The sequence below is a fragment of the Monodon monoceros genome, unplaced genomic scaffold, assembly GCF_005190385.1.
Source record: "Monodon monoceros isolate NGI ecotype Baffin Bay Population unplaced genomic scaffold, NGI_Narwhal_1 Super_Scaffold_12, whole genome shotgun sequence".
NCBI classification, from domain to species: domain Eukaryota; kingdom Metazoa; phylum Chordata; class Mammalia; order Artiodactyla; family Monodontidae; genus Monodon; species Monodon monoceros.
This window is the reverse complement of record NW_021703768.1, coordinates 158,625,814-158,650,088: the sequence shown is the minus strand read 5'-3', so window position 1 is coordinate 158,650,088 and position 24,275 is coordinate 158,625,814. Positions and strand designations below refer to the sequence as shown.

At 52.4% G+C, this 24,275-nt stretch overlaps 1 protein-coding gene across 3 annotated transcripts; it reads right to left on the bottom strand.

Moving 5' to 3' along the window:
- Positions 1-1,594: 1,594 nt before the first annotated feature.
- ATCAY (ATCAY kinesin light chain interacting caytaxin) lies at positions 1,595-22,509 on the bottom strand. Of its 3 annotated transcripts, XM_029218995.1 has the most exons (11): positions 22,317-22,509; positions 18,924-19,145; positions 17,387-17,572; positions 16,860-16,962; positions 15,132-15,263; positions 14,377-14,463; positions 10,306-10,404; positions 9,538-9,573; positions 7,063-7,134; positions 6,028-6,060; positions 1,595-4,184 (listed from the first exon to the last, which is right to left on the bottom strand). In XM_029218995.1, the coding sequence occupies exons 1-11, from the start codon at positions 22,399-22,401 to the stop codon at positions 4,175-4,177; spliced, it is 1,065 nt and encodes a 354-aa protein (XP_029074828.1). In that variant the 5' UTR covers positions 22,402-22,509; the 3' UTR covers positions 1,595-4,174. The 3 variants fall into 3 exon arrangements, with proteins under 3 accessions (XP_029074828.1, XP_029074826.1, XP_029074827.1); XM_029218993.1 differs by lacking the exon at positions 1,595-4,184 and having other exon boundaries at positions 5,591-6,060; XM_029218994.1 differs by lacking the exon at positions 1,595-4,184 and having other exon boundaries at positions 5,591-6,060; positions 7,102-7,134.
- Positions 22,510-24,275: the final 1,766 nt, after the last annotated feature.

Sequence of the window (24,275 nt, the reverse complement as noted above, 5' to 3'; positions counted from 1 at the left end):
AGCCCCCGTGAAGCGACCTTCTCCGCGAAGGGCACCTCACTGGACATCAGAGGGGCAGGATGGCAGAGGCAGGTGGGCTGGCACCTGCCAGCTCCCGCCATCAACCTGATGGTGACTTTGTGTGGACCTCACACCTGTCCTGGCACCCCTGCCACCAGCAGGTCCCAAAATCCTGGGCGGGGACAACGGGAGGACTCCTCTTGTACCTGACATGGGAGGGTCCACTCTGACCCTTTGAGGGGCACAGCCCCCAATGTCCTGCAGCTGACAGAGGGTCGTGTGTCTCCAGCCGAGCGATGGGGTGGCCGGAGGTGACACAGAATCAGACCTCAGACCAATCACTCAGGGTCCGGGTGACCCCAGGTGAGCCACATACCCTCTCTCTGCCTCAGACCCCCCCTCTCAGTAACATGGGGCCTGTGCTAGGTTGGACTCAGACTATTATTATTACTGCTACTGTTATTATTATTGTGATATTATGATTTATAATAAGAAACATAGTTGGACTTAGTTCCCAGTTCCCGGCACACAGCCCCTAAAACCCTTGTAATTTCCTACGTCAGAAGAGGGAACATCTTTTGTTATAATATATACATTTTTTTTTTTGGAAATTTTTTTGTCACACTGCACAGCATGTGGAACTTCCCCGACCAGGGATCTAACCCGTGCCCCCTGCCGTGGAAGCGTGGAGTTCTAACCACTGGCCTACCAGGGAAGTCCCTTTTATGATAATATTTGGTCTTATGTCCTCTGTGCCTGAAATGGCTCCAGATAGTAAAGATGAAGGAAGCATCCTTTGCTTTCATAACAAGCTCTTTCAACCACACCTGAGTTTATGCTACGAGGTGACTTTTGGAAACGCCCTATAACCACAGGATCGGGGCTGGTGGCCAGGGGACCCCACTGACCCTGGTATTTGAGGGATGGAACTTTCATCAATGGCCAGTGGTGTAATCCATCATGCCTCTATGAAAATCCCTGAACAAATTTTGTAGAACTTCCGCTAGGTGGACACAGGGAGGTGCTGGGAGGGTGGTGCCCAGAGGGGGCGTGGAAGCTCCGCCCCCTTCCCCACACCTCACCTGTGCATCTCTTCCATCTGACTACTGCTGAATTGTACCCTATTCTAGGACCTGAGATTGACTGGTGTCTGAAGTCAGGGCCATCTTGTGGGACTGAACCCTTAGCCTGTAAGGTCTGCCCGAACCGGTAGTGTCAGGATTGAGATAAATTGTAGGATACCCAGCTCGTGTCTGCCGGGGATTGGAGAATTGCTTAAGACTAGTAATTAATATTATTAACTGTTGACTAAGTTTGATTCCAGAGAAGACTGGGGACAGGAAAGGAACCTGAATCACAGACAGGCAGAGCCAAAAGGGGCCTCGGGAAGAACCCAGCCGGGTCTCCCATTCTGCAGATGGGAGATAGAAGCAGAAGAGGATATAGGCCATGGCCCAAAGTCACCCAAGGTTGCCCAAGGTCGCTTGGCATTGTAGCTGTGCCCCCTCCCATCCCGTGAAAGCTCCTTCCTCTGCACCGCGACCAAGACCAGTGCCACATCCCTTGGACGTGGACAAAAGTCACAAACCTCCCTTCTCAGTGATAGTTTATTTATTTCACATAAAAATCCCCCAAAGCTCATGGAAATGATGCCTTCATATCACGACAGTAATCAGAATGAATTGTTTTTAAAAACCACAGAACTCGCCGTCGGAAGGATGGGTGTGTGAACTACGACTTGGGGAGGGACTTATGATACATCCCATGTGTCACAAGAGGAAAACTCAATGTTCCTTTACAAGGAGGGCTCGACATCCGTTGCATTTCAGCCAAAAGCTGCCCCGCAGATAAAAATCTTTCTCAAAGCCGATTTCAGAGGGTGTGGGTAAGCAGCCCTAGGTGCTACCGAGGACACAGTGGCCCCGTATGGACGGAGCTGTGCCTCAGAACTTCACACACCTGTGGACAGGTGGCCGACCTGGAGACAGCCACCCCAGGGGTTTCTCTCTATTCTGGAGGGGCTGTGAGGTTGGGTTGGGGTCCTTGGTTCCACTTGCCCATTGTCTATGGCTGCTGGTGGTCCGGAGGGGGTGGTCGGTGGGCCACGGTGAACCAGGGGGTCCGTGCTGGAATTTCTTGTTATGCTGCAGGCTCCTTGAGGGCGGGATGGGTCTGCCTCTTTCGTCCTTCTGTCGCCTCTGCAGCCGCTCAGTAATTGTCGGGTTAGGTGGAATGCATCTGTTCCTGTCCCGGGCTCCTTTTTCTCTTCCAGTGGAACACTGGCTTTCCAGGAGTTATTGCATTTACTGTGGACTTGCGGGCCTCGCGGGTCACGTGTCCCTCTCAGCTGAGCAGAGCCAGCCACCTGAACCTGGAGTTCGGGGTGACCTGGCAGATGCCCAGGCACCTTTTAGAAAAGGAGGCACTCTGGGCAGGGGTGGGGGACAAGCTGGCCCAGGATGGAGCGGCCTTTCGGAGGGCAGCCTGCAGAGGCCCATCCACCAGCCTCTCCTGCCTCAGCCTCCAGGTAACTCATCTGCGCCTGGAACATGGTCCCAGTCCTTTATTAGACATTTGGGAAACAGAGCAGAAACACAAATTAAAAAACCCCACCAGACGCCCAAATGTCCTGGCCTCACCGGAGCAGTGCTGGGTTCCAGAAGATGCAGGTCCAAGGCTGCTTAGAAACCCCAAATTTTCCAAGGCAGGAGCCACTGGCATTTGGGGTGGGACAATTCCTTGACATGCAGGAAGCACTGCTGTCCCTTTCGCTCAGCACTGAACGCCACTGGCTCCCTCCTGCCATTGGGATAACCCCAAACGCACCCCCTTGATATCCCAGGTGGAGAAGCATTCAACATCTCCTTTGAGGCCAAGAATCTCCTACTGGGAAATTATTGGGGGAGGGAGGGTCAACCAAACCTGGATGACACCCGCTAAGAAGCCAGCTACAGAGCCAGCAAGGGGGGCCAGACGATGCATCTGCTCGACTTTTGCTCAGATTCATAGAAACAGAGACTCTCAGGGTTGGAGGGGACCGCAGAGGGCCACTTTGTGCAAGTACCGTCCAGCCTTTTCTTGAATGCCTCTAGAGATGGGGGACTCACTCCCTTTAGCTCCGAGCTGACTGGCGTTTCAACCGCATTAGAAAAATGTGTTTTTTTGTCCTAAGGATATCTGCTTCCTTTGAATGCAGGTGGTCGTAGTATCCAGCCCGCTGGTTTTAATTCTCCCCAGTGACCTTTGTAACACTCGAACGTTCAGTACCCTGTATCTTCCTTTTTCTCGACCTGCGTTTCTGGGATGAGCTTATTTCAGCACTGGTTTCTCGGCCTCTGTTCCTGGTGGGAGCCCAAGGGGGCGCATCCCAACCCCATGTTGTCGGGGAGATTAGGGAAGTGGGGAGGCTCATTCCCTCGGTAGGAGGTATTGATCGGGATTGCCCTGTGGCGTGGCCTCTGCGTTCAAGGGGCTTGAGAATGTTCTAGATTGAGGGGGATGTAGGTTCACAACTGTAGAACAAGGATGATTATCAGCGGCCCTCACTGGCGCTGTGGGCTCCGATGCTCCCTAAGAAAGTGGAAGTTATAAGAGGCAAGGGGAGGGCTGTTCAAAGGAAAAGCTGTGAGTTCAAAGGCTGGGCAGTGCCCGGGGGGCACGGCGCTGCTGGGGGTGGGGGTTGAGTTTCCAGGCCAGATGCCCAGGGCTGCGGGGGCCGTTCTGGCAGGAAAGGCACAAGAAGGAATCCAGACCCGGCCAGGGAGTCGATGGGCATCTGTGGCTCCAACCTGAACCAGGTGACAAGCAAGAGAAGGGTCCTGACCAGGATTCTGTGCAGTGGTGTGGTGGTGGTGCGGGGGGTCTCTGAGGCCACCAAGGATGCACAGGCCATGCTCAACGCTTCTTGCTCTTCTTGGCCATGAGCTCATGAGTGTGGGAGGGTGGAGAACTGGGTCCTTTTCCAGAACGCACTAATACTGCATCATTAAAAAAAAAAGTTTTCAAGCAGCTGGAAAGGATGTTGGGTTTCAGACATGGATGGAGGAGACGGACACCCCCCGGAGACTGTGACTCAGGATGAGGTGGGGACAAGATCCAGGGTCAGAGGGCGTCCGACAGAGGTTTCCTGGCATCTGGGATCTTCTTTTGCGTCCTCCTCTGTGCTCACGTCACCTCAGGACATGCTGGAGAGGCAGAAACACAGTCAAGTTATTATTATTGTATTTAAAGAAAGTGGAAAATGTTCCATGTGTGGGGAATCCAAAAGAATGATCTAATCGGCTTTAGTGTGCCCTCAGCAGCAAGAGTGGCACCTGCCTTTCAAGGTCTGCCACCTGTCACCCACCTTCTAGGTATGGTTCTGAAGGGGACTTCTCCCTTGGTGCCCCAGCCAAAGAACAAGGCCCCAGGGCTGGTGCCCTCGATCAGACTGGAGGGAGGCTTCATCTCACCCATCTATGCACCAACCCATCTGTCCATCCATCCACCCACCCACCCATCCATCCATCCATCCACCCAACCATCCATCCATCCATCCATCCATCTGTCCATCCACCTATCCAACCATCCATTATTCATTCACTTATCCATCACCCATCCACCTATCTGTCTATCCATTTATCCACCCATCCACCCATATACCTGTCCATCTACCTATCCATCCATCCATCTATCCACCCTCCCACCTACCCACCAGTCCATCTGTCTGTCCATCTGTCCATCCATCCATTGCTCCCAACCATTCCTTCTTTTATGTATTTAATCATTTTAGACATGCTTGTTTTTATCACCTCTACCTGAGGATTCCCAGGAGGAGGTCTAATGCTGCTATCTGTTGTACCGCCGACTTTTTCTCATGGTGAATGATTTCCTCGCGTGTTTTGTGTCTGTGGCTGGGAACTCAGCTCCAGAAGGACTGAGATGGTCTTGTCAGAAATGCATTGAGAACTTGCTTCTATTCAGTGCGCCCAGGGCAGTACTGGTCTAAGACGATTTTTGATGTTTATTTCTCAGCCTGGGGCTTCTTGGGTCACATGGGTAGTATTAAGGCATGTGGCCGGGCCATGTAACATATTTATAGCAGAGTGTGTGATCAAGGATTAACCCTGTAGGTTCCAAAGGAAGGTCTGGCCCTTGCCTGGCTTCTGGGAGGTCACCTCTAAGTCCTTGGAACGTCCTTCCTGATAAGAGTATCTTTGTTTGCCTGGGACCTGGGGTCACCCTGGATAGTCTATGCTGACAATGTGATTTAAGGCAGGAGCCATGGACCATGTGGTATCAGTTCAACCTCTGGAGAGGCTAGAGACGAAGGTCAGCCATATGGGTGGTCCACCGTGCATGTGACTGACCCCCAGTAAATACCCTGGACACCAGAGCTCAAATGAGCACACCTGGTTGGTGACACTTGGTGTGCATCACCACGCCTGGCTGCTGGGAGAATTAAGGGCTGTCCCAAAACAACTCCCTTGGGAGACAACAACTGGAAGCATGCACCTGTCTCCCCTCACCCCACCCCACGCTCTTTTTCCCATTGCTGACTTTGAGCTGTACCCACACTTCCACCTTAATAAACCATAACTGTCAGCAGATCAGCTTTGCTGAGTCCTGTGAGTCCTTCTAGCAAACCACTGGCCCTGAGGGTGGTCTCCAGGACCCGTGACACACAGGGAGGCTTTTCCTGGCAGTCAGGCAGACACACTGAGATAGGTTGTGGGCAGACAGTGCACCCTCTGGCTGAGTAAAATCCTGGGCTTCAGGGGGCCTGGCTCTGGGTGGACATCTCAGTCAGGGCCGCTGTGTGGCTCAGCTCTGGGGCCTCCTGTTAATGACACCCCACTGGAGTGGAGCAGGGACCGGCTGCCTGGCCCCAGAGGAGGCCCTGTTGTCATGGTAACCACGGTCTCCCTGCCTCCCTGGTGCAGCATCCTCCCCCCATCAACAATAAGTCATGAGGCACTCATCCCAGGGTAGGTTCCACATAGAATGTTTCCAAAAAAAGGTGCCAAGATCGCCCCGCTTCCCACCCACCTTGTTTCCTGATCTTCTGTGGCCAGAGCAGACCTGTGGGAAAAGGAAGGAGTCTCAGCATTAGTTGCCTGTCTGGGGAGCCTTGGCATTTGGCCATGAGCCCCATGAGGGCCAATATGGCTTCACCCTGATCTGGCACAAAGCAAGTGTCAGCACGTGTCAGCTGTGTAACAGATGAGCCAGGGCAGGCAGTCGTGAGAATGGCTGAGCCCCTTCGCTGCCACAAAATGAAATCACTATTGCTGCTCCAGGTCCACCCACTGAGAAGGCTGAACCCATCCACCGGGACCTGCACAAAGGTCACCAGCTGGAACCTTCATCTGAGGCAGATCTTGGTCTCTCGGCCACAGCAGCTGCCCCTGGTCCCCATGCTTGGCCTGTACTGGATGCAGGGTGGGAGGAGGGGGCAGTGGTCCCAAGATGCAACCGCTGCCCTCAAGGAGCTCAAGGACAGGAGAAGTAGGGTACGACAAGGGTCAAATGCAGGAGGCAGACCTGAAGAAAGAGACAGGAAAGGTGGGACGGGCCTCTAGAGGCCAGGGAGGGGGTCATGCCATCTGTCTACACATCCCAGGGTGAGGCACTAAAGGACTTTCAGTAGAGAGTTGCTGGATTTAAAAAAAAAAAGGAGGGATTCCCTGGCGGTCCGGTTGTTAGGGCTCCGTGCTTCCACTGCAGGGGGTACAGGTTCTATCCCTGGTTGGGGAACTAAGATCTCTCATACCGTGGCCCAGCTGGAGGAAAAAAAAAAAAAAGGAGTATAGGAATGGGAACAACTGCTTAACAGGGTACAGGGTCTCCCTGTGGGCTGTGGAATGTTCTGGAACTGGAGAAGGTGCTGGTTGCCCAAAACTACAGATGCACTAAATTTACATTAAAATGGCTCAATGGAATGGGCCTCATGCTGGCCGATTCACAGTGGTGGTCTTACTTCAGCACCATGGCAATGTCAGATCACCTTCACTGAGGTTCCCTGGGCTCAGCAGCCCCCCGCGGGTGTGGGCTCTGGCCCTGTGGCCACCTGCACACACTTACCTGTCCTCTGCCAGCCCCGCCTCCGCCTTCTCTTCAGACCTGGGCAGGACGCACTCTGGCTGCGGCCTTGCGCTGGGGACAGAAAGAGGTGACGAGGGATGACCAGCCAGCCGAGTGGGCCCAGGGGCTCTCGGCTCCCACTGGCCCCTCTGTCTGGACCCACCATGGCCCGACAGCGATCAGGAGAGGGTTTGGCTGCGCCCGGGGAAGCGCGGGGGCCCAGAGGGTGGACTGCGTGATGGGATGGCCAGGGGTTCATGAAGATGGACGCAGATGGTTGGCGGGGGGGAGGGGGAGGGGCTGTGGGCCATTCCTTGGGGGCGCTTATCTCAGCTTATCGCCGCCGCAGGGGCCTCATGCACTTGCTCCCTGGACGCTGCTGCGCGTGTGCCGTGATTCTGGAAGGTGGGCACCCTGCTTGTCCTGTCATCTCTCTACTCCCATCCATAGCTAAGGCTCAGGAGGCGGGGGGAGCGTAACTCAGACAGAGAGACAGAGGAGAGGGGGACCTGGGGGTGGGGAGAAAGGGAGGAAAAGAAAGAAGCCAGACCGACAGACATGACTACCTCACACCCATCAGGATGGCTACTACCTTTAAAATTAAAAAAAAAAAAATTTTTTTGGCCACACCACGTGGTGTGCGGGATCTCCGTTCCCCAACCAGGGATCGAACCCACAGCCCCTGCAGTGGAAGCACAGAGTCTTAACCACTGGACTGCCAGGGAAGTTTGCAGGATGGCTACTACCTTAAATGTAGAACGTGTGTTATGTTTCTATGTTGGCGAGGATGTGGAGAGATTGGAACTGCGCATGGCTGGTGGGGTGAGGATATCAAATGGGGCAGCCGCTGTGGCAAAGATTCTAGCTGCTCCTTGAAAGATGAAACATCGAGTTACCATAAGATCCAGCAACTCCACTCCTGGGTCTATATACACCCCAAAGAAGTGAAAGCAAGCACTTGAATAGATAACTGTACACGCGTGTTCACAGCAGCACAATTCACAACAGCCAAGAGGTGGAAACCCCCAGTGTCCATCGAGAGGTGATGGATGAACAAAATGTGGTCTATCCGCACGCTGGAATATTACTCAGCCTTAAAAAGGAAGGAGATTCTGACACTTGCTACAATGTGGATGAACCTTGGGAACCTTATGCTCAGTTGGATAAACCAGACGCAGAAGGACAAATACCGTCTGATTGCACTCACACGAGGTCCTGGAGAGTCAGATCCACAGAGACAGGAAGTAGATGGTTAGGGGCCAGGGGCTGGGGGAGGGGCTTGGGAGTCAGTGTTTCATGGGGACAGAGTTTCAGTTTGGGAAGATGAGAAAGTTCTGGAGATGGATGGTGGGAATGGTTGCAGGACAATGTGAATGTATTTAATGCCACCTGGCTGTGCACTTAAAAATGGTTAAGATGGTGAATTGTATGTCCTGTGTATTTTACTGCAACTAAAGGTATTGAAAAAAAAAAGAAAAAGACAGGAAGGAAGGAAAGAGGAAGGGGAGGGAGGGAGGGAGTAGAGAAGAGAGAGGAGGGGAAGGAGGAGAACTCCCTGGAAGGCGTGGGATGGCGGGCCCTGCTGCCCTCCACGCCCCCTTCCACTCCGCTCACACTCATCACTATTAAACGACGCTGTGTGAAGCCGCCGTAATTTTTCTCATTATGTATCTCATCTGCCGACATCACCCGTCCTGCCCCAGGATCTGCTTTCCTCACTCGGTGAGGCAACCCTCCCCTTTGCCCTTTGAGGAAACTTCTGGACCAGAAGTTTCAGTCTTAATCGCCTCAGTCTCCCCCAGGCTGGCACAGGGCCTGGCATGCTTTCAACTCACTGAAAGCCCCAACTCTTTCTCAGACTTGCTGTGTGGCCTTGAGCAGGTGCCTTGCCCTCTCTGAGCCCCGGATTCCCAGCCTGTCAGACGCTTTTAGGAATACTGGCCCTGCCCTCCTCTTGGGGTGGAGGGGTGGGGATGGGGGGGATGAGAAAGGATACAGGAATGGTATAAGGGCTCCATAACTGGGTGGGACCAAAATAGTCCTGAAGTTCTGTGAGCACTGCCACTTTCGAAAATTAGCCAATAAGTCAGTGAAGGGGCGATTCTGGGGTAAGTCTGGCAGGGGCGAGCATGGAGCGGGTTGTGTTCCCCCCACTGTCATCAGGATTACTAGGAGGACTCTCTGTGGAGTCTACTATTTTTGTCCAGTGGGTTACCTTGGTCCTGATTCTCACAATAATCCTCAGAGTGGCTGTGAACTTTTCACTTGCCTAATGTCACTCTGTGACTAAGTGAGGGAGCCTGGATTTGAGCCTGGATCTGACTCCAAGCCCTCGAGAGAAGGGCAGGGCCTTGAGCTACATGTGTGCATGACATGGGTCCCCACTGAGCTGAAGCCACCAATTTCCCCCCCAGCTGTGGGCCCGGCTCAGCGCCAGCCCTAACCTGGCCCGGGCACAGGCCACTCCGCACACACCTTTCTCTCCTGGCCTTGAGCCTTTCCTCTTCGTACCTGGAAGAGAGAGAAAGGAAAGCACATGAGATGCAGCCTGGGAATCCCCTTCCCTCTGGGAACAGGGAAGCAATCTCACTGTCACATCTGAATACACGCCAGGTCTTAGAGCAGAAAGGACAGCCGGAGCTGACGGGTCTACTGGTCTTTTTTATGTTTCCTTCAAGCCTGCCCACGCCCACCCCACCCCAGGGCAGGGGATATCTGTTTTGTTGGTATATTCCACCATCTGGAGTAGATGCGGCTCAGCGGACATTTTTTGCATCAGCCTCGAACACAGCCAGTATAAAGCGACCCCCTCATTGACGTGGGTTTGGTCTACAGGCCCCTCCATCAGGGCAAAGTTTTCCTGTAAAGGGCCAGAGAATCAGTATTTTTGGCTTTGCAGGCCAGTCTCTGTGGCAACCTCTCGATTCTGTTGTAGCTCGAAAGCAGCCATGGATGGTTTGTAAATGGATGCATGTAGCCGTGTGCCAATAAAACTTTATTTATAAAGACAAGCCAGGGGGCCAGGGCTCATTGGCCCCCGGCCTGCACTAGATAGCCAGGCCCGCTGTGTTCTGTAATTTCACAGGAGCTTGTTTCCCTGTATTTCCTTCTTTTCTGCTTTCCCACACAGGTCTGGTTCCCTGGCAGCTCGGTTGAGCTGATCAGAGGTGGCTGAGAGGCGAGCAGCCCAGGAGCAATGGGGATGGAGGTGGGGGGGTGTTCCCATGGCCCAGGGACACTCACTGTAGCACACAGTCTGGGATCTGCACGTGCTCCATGGGGATGAGCTGCTCCAGATCTTCCAAGCTGTGCACATACTGGATCTTGTTGATGAACTTGACGCTGGTGGGAGAAGAAGCAGGGAGACATCTGAAAGCAAGCCCTCAAGGTGGCCCCTCAGGGCCAGAAGGAGCGATGGCCGACAGGGTTGCACACGCAGCAGTACTCCGGGATGCCCCAAGCACCTTCGCCCAAGCTTCCCTCCCCACCTGTGCCAGCCTCCACCCCTGGCCCCTAGTGGGGGAACAGAGCAGAACCCGGGGTCTCCCCTTGCAAGAAGAGAAGCGTCCTGAACTACGTGTTGGACACCAGTCCTTGCTGAGCTGAGGAAATTCTTTGAAGGAAGCAGAGAGGAAAGAGATGCTGCTAGACTCCAGGCCCCATCCTCCCCAGGAGTTGTTCCTCTGTGTGAATCTTCCCAAGAATGCTTTTCTGGCACAATCGCCACTGCCTGGGTGGCACCAGTAGTCATTTGGTCACGAGACAGATGCACATGGGGACGGCTGATTCATTCCACATTCTTTCGGGATGAATGGCTTGTTCCGGTCCAAACCCCAGCTCTGGCTGTCTGCTACCCACTGAGGTGCTTTGTCATCAGCGCATTGCTTTGAACTCGTGATTATTTTTTAAAAAATTACCTTAAACCTAATTTTGGTAAAATGTCCAATAAACTTTTTTCAAGGTCAAATCAGTTTTTTTTTCCTTTAAAAAAATTATTTATTTAGTTGCGCCGCGTGTTAGTTGCGGCAGGTGGGCCCCTTAGTTGCAGCACACAAGCTCCTTAGTTGTGGCATGCATGTGGGATCTCGTTCCCTGACCAGGGATGGAACCCGGGCCCCCTGCGCTGGGAGTGCGTGGTCTTATCCACCGCACCACCAGGGAAGTCCCTCACATCAGTTTTTCTAACGATGAGAAATATAAGGCCAAGAGAATGTAACAGGACACTAAGTCATAAAATAATCAAATAACAATAAAGAAAAGAAAAAAAGTAAGATAGAGTCACATAGTTACAAAACTGTGTCAGAAGTTTTACATCTAATTTTAGAGATTAGATAAGAATTCGGCTCAAACTTTCCGGCACCTGGCAAAAACGGAGACCCATGAGGAATGTTACAGTTCGCAGTGTCCATAAGAGAAAAATACACGGGTTAATCAGCAGAGGCCACTGGTAACTGATCAGGGAATGATAGACGGTTTTCCCACAGAGAGTCACAAAGCGGCCATGTGTACCAGAATAAATAAACCCCACCGCTTTTGTGCAGTTGAAATTTCTTTTCTTTCTTCCTTCCTTCCTTCCTTTCTTTCTCTCTTTCTCTCTCTCTCTCTCTTTCTCTCTGTCTCCCTCTCTCTCCCTCCCTCCCTCCCTCCCTCCCTTCCTACCTTCCTTCCTTCGCTGAGCTACAAAGCTTGCAGGATCTTATTTCTCCCACCAGAGACTGAAGCCGGGCCCTCAACAGTGAAAGAGCAGAGTCCTAATCATTGGACCGCCAGGGAAGTCCCTGAAATTTATTTTCTTTTTTCTTTTTTAAAGAATCATCTCTTTTTTAAAAAATTTATTTTTGGCTGCGTTGGGTCTTCGTTGCTGCACGTGGGCTTTCTCTAGTTGCGGCGAGTGGGGGCTACTCTTTGTTGCAGTGCGCTGGCTTCGCATTGCGGAGCACGGGCTCTAGGAGTGTGGGCTTCAGTAGTTGTGGCACACGTGCTCAGTAGTTGTGGCTCGCGGGCTCTAGAGCACAGGCTCAGTAGTTGTGGCGCACGGGCTTAGTTGCTCTGCGGCATGTGGGATCCTCCCGGACCAGGGCTCGAACCCATGTCCCCCGCACTGGCAGGTGGATTCTTAACCACTGCTCCACCAGGGAAGTCCCGAAATTTATTTTCTTAATTAAAAAAAAAAATTATTCTTGGAACATGAGTTCTTCCTCCAGTTGGTGTGACAGAAAAGTAAAGGGCCCAGGGACAGGGAGTGAGTCTCAGACCGACTCTACCTGAATACCCCGGGTCTGAGAGGCTCTGAGGGTGGATGATCTGATTGGTTGCAAAGGTTTTTTTAGGGGGCACAGAGGCGACACCTGTGGTCTGAGCAGTGGGCTATAAATACAGGCGAGATCACATCGTGAGGACGCCATGGTAAAGCTTTCCACGTTGTTGGAAATGGGTACCCGGTTTCCACGTGACAATGCTGTCTGCCTGTGAGCTGAGCTCTGTCTTGGAAGCAGGGCTCTCGGGAGGGAGAATTCCAGTCCAGGGCGAGGCACATGCCCATGTTTAGATCATCGGGGGAGTTCTTTTTGAGATACAATCACAGAACCTCACGGCTAGGGCCAGGTGGCAGCTCAGAATCTGTCTCCACTTCCCTCGGCTTTTAAACAGGGAAGCTTACTTTACCCCACTTTCCCCTCCTATTTCCCTGAAAGCTCAAAATGAGACCTTTGAAATTCACCACAGGAAAAGCAACCCAGGGAATTCCCAGGCGGTCCTGTGGTTAGGACTCCACACTTTCACTGCTGAGGGCACAGGTTTGATTCCCGCTTGGGGAACTAAGATCCCACAAGCTGTGCAGCATGGCCAAAAAAATAATAAAATAAAATAAAAGTAGGAAAAGCAACCCAAAGTGAGAGAATTATTTGCATTCAAGGCAAATTTCAGTTCCCGAATTACGGGATGTTGAGGACAGAAGGCAATTCTGTTAGGCTGAAGTGTGTGTCTACCGTTTTGCCCGGTAATTGTCATCGTTAGCACAAATGACCCATAATCAGTGTATTAAAGGCCTGATTTCACTAATGTGCAAATGTCTGAGAGTGCTTGGGAGTCACTGAACAGAGCGTCTGAAGTTGCCTCCTTGCCTCAGTGCTGTGATGCTCTCAAGGCAAAGTTTGACTCCGTCTATTAAACTCATCACAGATTCTTCACTGGGAACGTGGAAATGAAGGGCCTTCATTTAATTCAATGTTTTGAATTATATTACATTAAATGTGCGTTTACTTTTATGTGATTGACGAGGGCGTTTAACATGACTAATTTTGTTTCACTTGCTCTGTGTGTCCAGGTGCTTCTATCTCCTGCATATTCCAAAGAAAGAGCCAGTCCCTGAGACTCACAGGAGGTCACCTGTAAGCCCTAGGAATGTCCCGTCTGGTAAGCGTCTTCATTTACCCGGGGCCCATAGTCTGTGCTAAAGATGTGCTTCCTGGTGGGGTCTTGGGCCATCATATCAGTTACTGAGGAACTAAGGGGGCTGCGTGGGCACTCCATCCCCATGTGGCCACGCCTTGGTGGAAACCCTGGACACCAAGGTCAGCTTCTCTGTTGGCAGTACTTCCTACACGTGGTCACACGTCATTGCAGGGAGAACGAAGGGCTTTGGGTACAACTCCACTGGGACAGGGCAATCAGAAGCTCCCTTCTGGCTTCTCCTGGACTCCCACATGCACCTTTTTCCTTTGCTGATTTCAGGGTTCATCCTTTCTCTGTAATCAGCTATAACCCTGAACACAACAGCTTTTCTGGGTTCTGTGAGTCCTCTTGGTAAATCATCAAACCTGAGGGTAGTCTCGGGCACCCCCAAAACACACATGTATCGTTTTACCACATCATTGTGCAGGAGTGGGTCAGACCCTCCTGCCATCCTAATGCCCCTCCCTCACAGATTCCAGAGTGGATGGAGCCGGGCTTCCTTCTGAGGGCGTGTGGTGGGCTGGTGACCTTGCTGTGTGACTCTGGGTGATTCCCTGGAATATTCTGAGCCTCAGTTTCCTCATCCATGAAACGGGCACGGCCAAGTCAACCTTTCAGGGCTGTGGTTGTAAACTTTAAAAGGTATCCAACATTCAGTATGGGAGAGCTGGTTGTTACTTATTCCCACCTCCCTACCCCCCTACCCCGTGATGTATATTCGTCATTAAATAACAATACATATGATTTTAAACTGTTTAACGCAACAATATAGATTCATCAGAGAGGAGCTGGAAAATGCAGATTAAAAAATAAGACACACAAAAACCCAGGTGGCTATCCGGGCACAGGTCATGATCTTACCTGATGAAAGGGCGGGAGATGGCCAGCACGGTGCGGATGAACCAGGATGGGTGGACTATGATTAAGGACTTCAGGTTTTTCCGCAATCTGTGTGGGGAGACAGAGGAAGCAAGATGGGCTCCTTGGGAAAGCCCCGGGGAGGGAGCAGTTAACCGGTGTTACCTTCTCTCTGTGCCCAGGAGGTGCTATGCTTATCTCCATTGGCAGGGAGGAGGTGGAATCTCAGTAAAGCTAAGCCCCCTCGCAGAGTTTGCAGGTGGCAGAGCTGATGTCTGGTCTCCAATCTCTCTTAATTTAGAGTCTGAGCATTTGACTTCGTGGCCACACCGTCTCCCATTTCTGAAAGATTTTTCTGGGGTCCCATGGTTCTGAGCACCTATTATGGGCATGTTGAATTGCAGCCCCCTTATTTGGGAAGAGGGTCATTGTAGGAGAAATTAGTTAAGGTGAGGTCATATAGGAGTAGGGTGGGCCCCTAATCCACTATGACTGGTGTCCTTATAAAAAGGGGACATTTGCACACAAGTGTCCACAGGGGAGATTCTCCCTCACGGCCCCAGAAAGAACCAACCCTGCAGACACCTTGATCTCGGACTTCTAGCCCCCAGAGCTAGGAGACAACACATATCTATTGTTCAAGCCACCCAGTCTGGTGCTTTGTTACAGCTGCCCCAGCTGACCACTATACATCTTTCAGAGGGACCTCAGGACCCCTTGCATCCCGAGGAGGAGGTCCCCCAGCCCCACCCACTCACCTCCTATCAATCATCTGGTAACACTTCTTCAGCCAGCCGATGCCGGGCATCCTCCGCCGAGGCGTGGCACCATTCAGGTACACGATCATGTAATCCTCGGCCACAAGGAGTTCCAGACTGCTGATGACGTACCTGGTCATGGGACACAGACGACAGAGGACCCGACGGAGGGGCTCAGAGTCAGGAAGCCCAGTTCCCGGGACTGAACCCCTGGGGCACCTGTCCTTTCTGCCTCCGCCTGCCCTGGCTCTGCCAGCCACACCTGTTCAGGTGTTGTTGGCTGTCCTGGCATACTCGGCCCGAGCGGAGGGTGGGGGATGACCCCAGCCCACCCCAAATTTGTGTCAGTGGGCACAGTGATTGTAGTAGTTACTATTTTATTGAGCACTTACTAGATGCTAAGTGATTTATATGCATGGTCTCCGATAATCCTGGGAGGTGGGCTTCAATAGCCCCAGATACACCTGGGGAACAGGCACCCACAGCCAACAGTCCATTGCACCAGACATTAGGGACCTGGGGTCTGTCCCAGCCCTGTCTCCCCCTACATGATTTCAGAAGAATTCTTTCTTTTTTTTTCAAACAACATTCTTTAAAAATTTTATATATTTATTTTTGGCTGCGTTGGGTCTTCGTTGCTGTGCATGCGCTTTCTCTAGTTGTGTCGAGTCGGGGCTACTCTTTGTTGCGGTGTGCGGGCTTCTCATTGCGGTGGCTTCTCTTGTTGCGGAGCATGGGCTCTAGGTGTGCGGGCTTCAGTAGTTGTGGTGCACGGGCTTAGCTGCTCCGCGGCATGTGGGATCTTCCTGGACCAGGGCTCGAACCCATGTCCCCTGAATTGGCAGGCGGATTCTTAACCCTGTGCCACCAGGGAAGTCCCTTTTTCTTTTTTTTTAATATTTAGTTATGTATTTGGTTGCACCAGGTCTTAGTTGTGGCAGGCAGGCTCCTTAGTTGCAGCTCGCCGGCTCCTTAGTTGTGGCATGCAAACTCTTAGTTGCAGCATGCATGTGGGTTGTAGTTCCCTGACCAGGGATCGAACCCAAGCCCCCTGCATTGGGAGCGTGAGTCTTACCCACTGCACCACCAGGGAAGTCCCAGAAGAATCCTTTCCTCTTTTTCAGCCTCTAATTCCCCATCTGTAGACTGGGGAGACTGGGCTCCCTGGTATCTCAGGCCACTTTCCGATCTGACCTTCCATGGCTACCTCCTTGTCCTCTGGCCCCACCTGGCATCCAAGCCCCGCTGTGTAAGAAGGAAATCTTCGTAATGATGATAATAAGAGTGATAACAATTTGCTGAGTTCCTACTGTCATCTGCCAGGCGCTTTATCCATATTATCTGTCTCCATCATAATAAAACTGTACCTGTGTGTCCTTGGGCAAGTGACTTAACCTCTCTGTGCCTCAGGCTCTGCAGCCACAGAATGGGAGGCAACAGTAATCCACAGGGTCCTGTCGAGGGTGGAATTCGTTATCACATACCAAGCCCTTCACTTCGTGGCTGCCACGTAGTAAATGCTCCATAACTGCTAGGGATGATGACAGTTGCACCCGTGAGGCCCAGCGGGCGAGCAGGGGACTCAGATGCAGGTCTGCTGGCGGCCCAGCCCTTCCCTGGTGCCGGGCAGAGCCCCCCACCCAACGTGGTTCTTGCAGCATGGTCCTGCCCACCGGGTGGGACCCTCAGAACTGTGGGCAGCTGGGACGGAGCGGGTGGGCCACTTACAGGAAGAGGTTCTCCATGACGTAGTGGTAGTCGGGGGAGCTGCTGTCTGGGAGGAAGCAGGCGGCAAAGACGATGATGGCATTGAGACCTTCCCCGTAGTACCCTGGGGAGAGGCGGCCAGTGAGTGAGCAGCCCCAAGCAGAGATGGGTAGAGCCGTCTCCCAGCTCTGAGCCGCACCCTGCTCTGCCCCGTGCAGCGGCCTCGTCGCTGGCCAGCCCCTTCCCACCCACTGCGCACACTCAGAGGGTACAGCTCTGAGTCACAGCAGCCTGGCTGGAGAAGCCAGCCAACGCTTGACCTGTCTCCGCCTTTGGTGGGGGACGCCAGCCACCCTCGTAGACATCTCTGGTGTGCATCTGGCACGTCTATGCCTTGCCCCCCTGCGAGTTTCACCCCTGCACACCCGGACACTAGGGCTTAATTTAACATCCCCCTGGGTCAGAAGAAGAGACTGAGGTCCAGAGAGGACCACTGATGGGCCTCCAGTTGCTGGAGCCGGGAGGGGGCCCAAGGGGTGTGGCCTTACCTCCGTGGGTCACCACCCTCATGTAGGGCCGGATCATGTGCAGGTCAATCCGGTGTTCCTGTTCCCCAATGATCACTGTCCTCCACAGACGCCCGTTGGCGGCACTGCCGTCCTCGGCCGAGCCATCCCCAAACAGGTCTGCACTATCCCCAGGCATATTCTTGGCGGCGGCCACGGGGGTGTCATCTGGAAGCAGCAGGGGGGTGGAAGGTGAGCGGAATGGACACCTGAGTCCGGACACCTCATCCCAGCTTCCCTCTCTGGGCTACCTTTGCCGCCTGTGGCCATGGAGCCCTCTCCTCTCTCCCCAGGCCAGAGGTGAAACCACTCATCCTACCCTTTGCTGACAGGCGGTGTTAGATTGGGGCTGCTGGGCGAGATGGAGGACCTGGGAGTCCCAAAGTCACGCCTAAATAATAATTTTTCTTTCCCCAAGCCGTGGAACACAGGAAAGTGCTCAGTCAGGTTGGCCTGGGTAGAGCCCGTCTCTTGCTGTGTGACCTTGCACACATTCTTTCCCTCTCTGGGCTTCTCAGGATTCTTAACCACGTTTGAAATATCTGCCTCTTTCCCACCCGTCATCCTGCGATCTTCCCGCCTCAGAAAATAGCCTGGCCGTTTTCCCAGCTGCTCAGACCCCACACCCAGGTGTCACGTTCAACACCCTCTTCCCCTTCATACTCCACATCCACCCAGCAAGTGCTGTGGCTCTGCTTCCGTCCCCATGGCCACCGCCATCGCCACCTTTCTGACCTGTGCTCTTGCCTTGGCATGTCAGCTCAAATAACACCCATCCAGGGAAGCCTGTCCTGGCAACCCTGCAAAGAGGCCTCCCCACCCCCAGGTAGCCTGGTTCTGGTTCAAGGAGTCTCGGCCTGGGCACTTTTGACCTTTGAGGGCCGGTCATTCTCTGTGGATCCCCCTCCTCCATCCCAGGCGCTGTGAGGTGTGGAGCCACCTCCCTGACCCCACCTACTTGATGCCAGGATTCCCCCAGTCATGACAACCGCAGATGTCCCCAAATATGGCCCAGTGTCCCCTGGGGGCAGGGGGCTGAATTGCCCCAGTGAGAACCCCCTGCCCTCTCCCATCACCTCGTTTCCCTCACAGCACCGATGACCAGGTGCAATTATCTTGTGTACATTTTTTCTGTTACCCAGAGCCTGGCTTTCCAATGGCCATGCGAGCAGGCAGGCGATGTCTATTCCTGACATGCCCCGCCCGATCTCCCTGCCGCCCCCTACACTGCAATCAAGACCTCCTCCACAAACACCTGTGGAATCAGGGGGAGGCCCTTCCTCTGGTTTCGGTCCCCTTTGAGAATCGGGTGAAAGACACATCTCCCAGCAAAGTCCACAAGTCCATGAGAAAATGTGCGTGGAGTCCCAGGAGCTGTCCTGGGAGCCCCAGGTTGGAAGACCTGTCCCCCTTGAGCCTACGGGGATGGAGGAGGGGGGCTCTGGTCAGCTGGTCCCCAAGCCAAAGGGAGCGCTGGGGTCCGATTTGGGGGCTGGGCAGGTGCGACGAGCGACCTCACCTTCCCACTCCAATTCATTGCCATTCCCCAGGAATTCCAGCGAGTCGGTCTCATCTGGGGTCTCGATGTCATCCACGTTGATATCCAGGTCATCGGGGGTGTCCAGGAAGTCATCGGACAGCAGGGAGCCCTCACTCTGGTCCAGGGAAATGTTGATCTCAGGGGCCACCAGCGTCTTCCGCTTACGATGAGCCGCGTTGAAGTTCAGAGTGTTGGGTGGGGCTGTGGGGGAACAGGAAAACAGAAAAAAACAAAAGCGAAACAAGATCAGTCACTTTTGCTGTTTTCTTTCTTCTTCCCCCTCTCCTGTTCCCAACCCAGTGGAGATCCACTCCGCCCTGTTGAGGGGAGTGGTTAGAAGTCAGAGGACATCCTTTCACGGCGGCGGTTAATATAACCCTGTAGCGTGGAGGTCAAGGGCGGACGCTTGGACGTAGGGCAGACCTGGGTTCAGAGCCTGACCTCGCTACTCACCAGCTCCGTGACCCTGCAGTGCCACGTTGCTCTGAGCTTGACTCACTTTTATCATCTGCAAAATGGAACTCACAGGTGGGTCGAGTCAAGGTTGAACAATGATGTGGGGATTAGACCCCGGGCAGCCTGGGCTCCAGATGGTGTGCTCTGGACCTACCAATATCTGCGAGTCTTGTTTCTTCCGGCTAAGGCTGGCAGAGAATGTCCACGTTCTGCTTTTGGCCTCTCTGTGACGCTCAACTCTAACAACTAACTTTTAGTGATCGTGTAATGTAAGCCAGACACTCTGCAAAGCTCTCCCCTGCGTTTTCACGTTCCAACTTTGCTATTGCCCCCTTTAACAGATGAGCAAACTGAGGCACAGAAGGGCAGGATCCTCCCATGTCACTCTGAAGCCTGTCGGGATGGATATTCCCCATGGTTTAGACCGCTTCCTCCTAAAGACTCTTAGCCTGGACTCTGGTCTCCTTGTAAAAGGTGGTTTCTCCTCCTGGGCTGCCCCCCATCTGACAGCCCGCGGAGCAGAGCCAGCCCCTCAGGTTTACCCTGTTTCATTACACGGCCTTTGAGGACAAAATAAGTAAACTAGTAGGAGACCCCTACCCCTCTTTTATTGGATGAAGACATTCATTGATCCATAATTTTTTAAAATTAATTAATTAATTAATATTTTTGGCTGCGTTGGGTCTTTGTTGCTGCGCATGGGCTTTCTCTAGTTGTGGTGAGCGGGGGCTACTCTTCGTTGCGGTGCACGGGCTTCTCATTGCGGTGGCTTCTCTTGTTGCGGAGCATGGACTCTAGGCATGCGGGCTTCAGTAGTTGTGGCATGTGGGCTCAGTAGTTGCTCGCGGGCTCTAGAGCGCAGGCTCAGTAGTTGTGGCACATGGGCTTAGTTGCCCCGTGGCATGTGGAATCTTTCCAGACCAGGGCTCGAACCCGTGTCCCCTGCACTGGCAGATGGATTCTTAACCACTGCGCCACCAAAGAAGCCCCCATTGATCCATAATTAAATGGACCACATTTTTTTTTTTCAGTTTGAATCTCACTTTTTTTCACTTTGAATCTCTCGGTCCCTAAGCAGGTCAGAGGTAACTGCTTCAGGAGACACTGGGATAGAAACATTCGCTTTGGCAGAAAATGATCAAAACACAGCAGTCACATTTATCAAGTGCCTGCTATGTGCGGGGCACTGGCATGATTTCTAGCTCTCACCATGACCTTGTGTGGTGGGAAGTGTTACCCATTTTACAGATGCGGACATAGAGGCAGAGACTTGCCCAGGGATCCGACCCCAGGCTTCTCAACGCACTCTGCCTTTTTCACGGGAAGTGTGTTAGGAGCAGTGAATCAGGAGTGCTTGATTTAAAATACTGCTACTCTTCCTGATGGGGTCAAGCTGTGGGTCACAGCATGGTGGCAGTAAGACTAAAGGTACAAGGAAGCACGGCGGCAGTATGCCACCACATGGACCTGGAGGATAGGGCATTGAGCCAAAGAAGATGGTTCTCCAGGCTTAAAACCTATTGGAACAAGTTTCAGACTTGCTGGGACCCGTGACCCCTTTCTTCCTTCCAATTTCTCCCATTTGGAATGAGAATATCTATTCTATGTTCATCCCGCCATCGCGTTTTGGAAGCAGAGACATCGCCTGATTTCATAGGTCCACAGCTGGAGAGGAATTTTGCCCCGGGATGAATCACACCTGAGGTTTTTTTTTCCTCCTGCCTCCTGAGCCCTTCGACTGATTAGACACGGCCCACCCACACAATGGAAGGCAATCTGCCTTACTCAAAGTCCATGAATTTAAATGTAACTCCCATCTAAAAAAACACCCTCAACAGAAACATCTAGAATTATGTTTGACCACATAGCTGGGTACCATGGGCCAGGCAAGTGAATACATAAAATTAATGATCACATCTCCCCATCTCAAGTTCCTTAACTTAATCCTATCTGCAAAATCCCTTTTGCCATGTGAGGGAACGTTCAGGGGTTCCTGGAATTAGAATCTGGATATCTTTGGGGGTCATCATTCAGCCAGTGACACCTAGGAAGTCGGGTACTGTTACTACACACTCCTCGTTTTACAGAAGTAGGAAATGGAGGCCCAGAGGGGTGAAAGGATTTGCCCAAGGTTACCCTGTGGGAATGTGACAACACCAGGCAGAGCCCATGTGCTCAGGCAGGAAGAAGGGCTGGTATTCCAGGGTGACCAACTACCCAGATGGGCCCCAGAAACCTGGAACAAATTGGTCCCCCTACCTGGCTCATGGGCATAGTGTGGTACAGGGGCAGGCAGAGATGGCTCTCACTGCTGTGTGACCTCAGGGATGTGGCTGTCCCTCTCTGGGCAGTCTTTCCCCTGTAGGGTGGGCTCTGTGATGGGCTGCATGGGGGAAATGCAGGCAGAGCGGGGACCCTCAGCAGAACTCTGCCAGGAGATGTCATCGAGGAGAACACATGTTTGAGGCAGCTTCTCTGGCTGCCCCAGACCCCCTGTCCTCAAAGTCTGGAGCTTTGGATCCTCAGAGCCATGAGCCCTCCTGAGTGCTCAGGGCAGCAAAGCCCTCCCAGGGCTGACTTTGTGCCTGGCATCCCCTGGGCACTTTACAGGAATCATCTTGTTTAATCCTTGCATGCCCCTTCTGTGGGAGGCTCACTACCTGTATTTAGTAGATGAGGAATTGGAGGCACAGAGAAGCTAAGCAACTAGTTCAAGGACACACAGCAACTGACTTCATGATGGCGCCCACACACGTCTCTGGCCCACAACCACACTGCTTTCCCTGCAGGACTTGGAGCAGAGCAACCCCCTTTCCTGACATTCCACCCAGGAGGCATGACCTCTGACATTTCTACAGTCATAGTGCTGGGCACAGCCCAGACCGTGTGCCCATTTCTGCATGCATGGAAACTTACAGGATGTGTCTTCTGTGGCACTGCCAAGCAAGTCCATCCCCGTCTCTTCCGAGAGTGGCCTGCAGACCCAGCCGGGAGCGGACATCAGCCACCAGGCCCCACAAGTCCAGCCACAGGAGCGTGGAGTTCAGACAAAATGACACCAACAAAATCTGTTTAGCTTTGAGAAACCGTTGGAACAAAATACATCTGCTCGCGAGCACAGAAAATCATAAACAATCAGCGCTGGAGGGCTCCCATTGGATCATCTAATAAATATTAAGCCTTTTTTTGGGGGGGTGGGGACGGGGAAAGCTAAGGCCCAGTGAGAAGAAGGGTCTCATCTATATTATATTTGGAATATAAGCAGCATTCTTCATGGGCTGACCCCGCAGGGTTTTGTCTCCGATGAATTGTTGCTATTAACACAGCCAGAAGTTGTCCAATGGACATAGCAGACAACAGAAAGAGCTCTCTGTGGCCAATGCTGGACTGGTCTGACCAACAAAATATATCATGAAATATTGGATTGTGAGCCAGTGTTTAAAATAAAATGTCCATGAGTCCATACAGATATAAATAAATGATTGAATAAATAAATACAGGGAGAAGAGACAAATTTTTCCTGCAGAGAAGAATTTCATATAATGTCTGTAGATATTCTGCCCTCAAGGAGATGGAAAGTAACACTCTTCTCTGTAAGTGTGGGCTGGGCACAGTGACTTCCTTCCAAAGAGGACAGTATGGGAATGGGGGAGGTGTGACTTTACAGTGGAGACACCCAACCAGCATGAACTCAGCCAGGGGACTGAGGTCAACACCAGCAGAGATGAGTCATGTTGATGGCAGCCACCCTGAGATGAAGGATGAGACGGCCCTTCACAGGTGGTCCTCCTCCCAGCACCCAGCGTCCCAGTGTAACCATGAGAAAAACACCAGACAAGTTCCTACTGAGGGAGATTCTACAAAATCTCTGGCCACAGTCCTCCTCAAACCCGTCAAGGGCATCGAGAACAAGGAAAGTCTGAGAAACTGTCACAGCCCAGAGGAGCCTGAGGAGACATGATGCCTGAATGTGACGTGGGAACTTGGGTGGGATCCTAGGAAAGAAACAGGGTATCAGGAGAAAAGGACTATGGAAATCTGAATAAATTCTGGACTTCAGTTAACAACAGTGTATCAATATCAGTCTATTAATTGTAACAAATGTATCAGCCTAATGTAAAATGTTAATTTAGGAGAAGCTGAGTGTGTGGGGAGGTGTATGGAAATTTTCTGTAATATTCTTGCAACTTTTCTGTAAACCTAAATCTTCTAAAAAGTAAATTTTTTTTAAAAAAGAAAGGCAGCCAGCTACACATTTGTGCCCCTTTAATGCTTAGTGGAGCACGAATTTGCAAAATAAAACCTGTTTCTCTGGCCATGCCCAGACTGTTTTTTTTTTGGACCACAGCTCATGCCGCCTGACTTTGACCCACGTGCTCTGGCTCCTTTGCTCCCTAGGGAAATAATTTTTCAGAGTGCATGGGGCTGTCAGAGGCTCTAGCTGCAGGGTGTGCTGGCTCAGGGAAGCACTGCAGCGTTAATTCATCTCTGCAACTCAGCAGTGCCAGCTCAGCTGGAATGGGAGCTGGTTAGATGGGGAAGGACAGTAGAATGCTTTTTCTTTTCCTTTAACAAAACCATTCATTCCATCACCTCTGTTCCTTGTAGGGCATGAGCTGGCACCCTCTGTAGGGTGAGATCTATCCATGCTTCTTCCTCCGCACCCGCCACCCCGCCCATCTTTCTCCCATTCACCATGCTTCGAATGTTCTTTGAGTAACCACTACCTTCCAGGTGCATTGGAGGTCTTGGAGGGTCTTGGAGGTAAAGAATGAATCACATGTTGCCCTGCTCTCATAGAGGTCGAAAGTCAAAATAGAGCAGAGGTCCAAAGGAAATGAAGGGCTTCCCTGGTGGTGCAGTGGTTAAGAATCC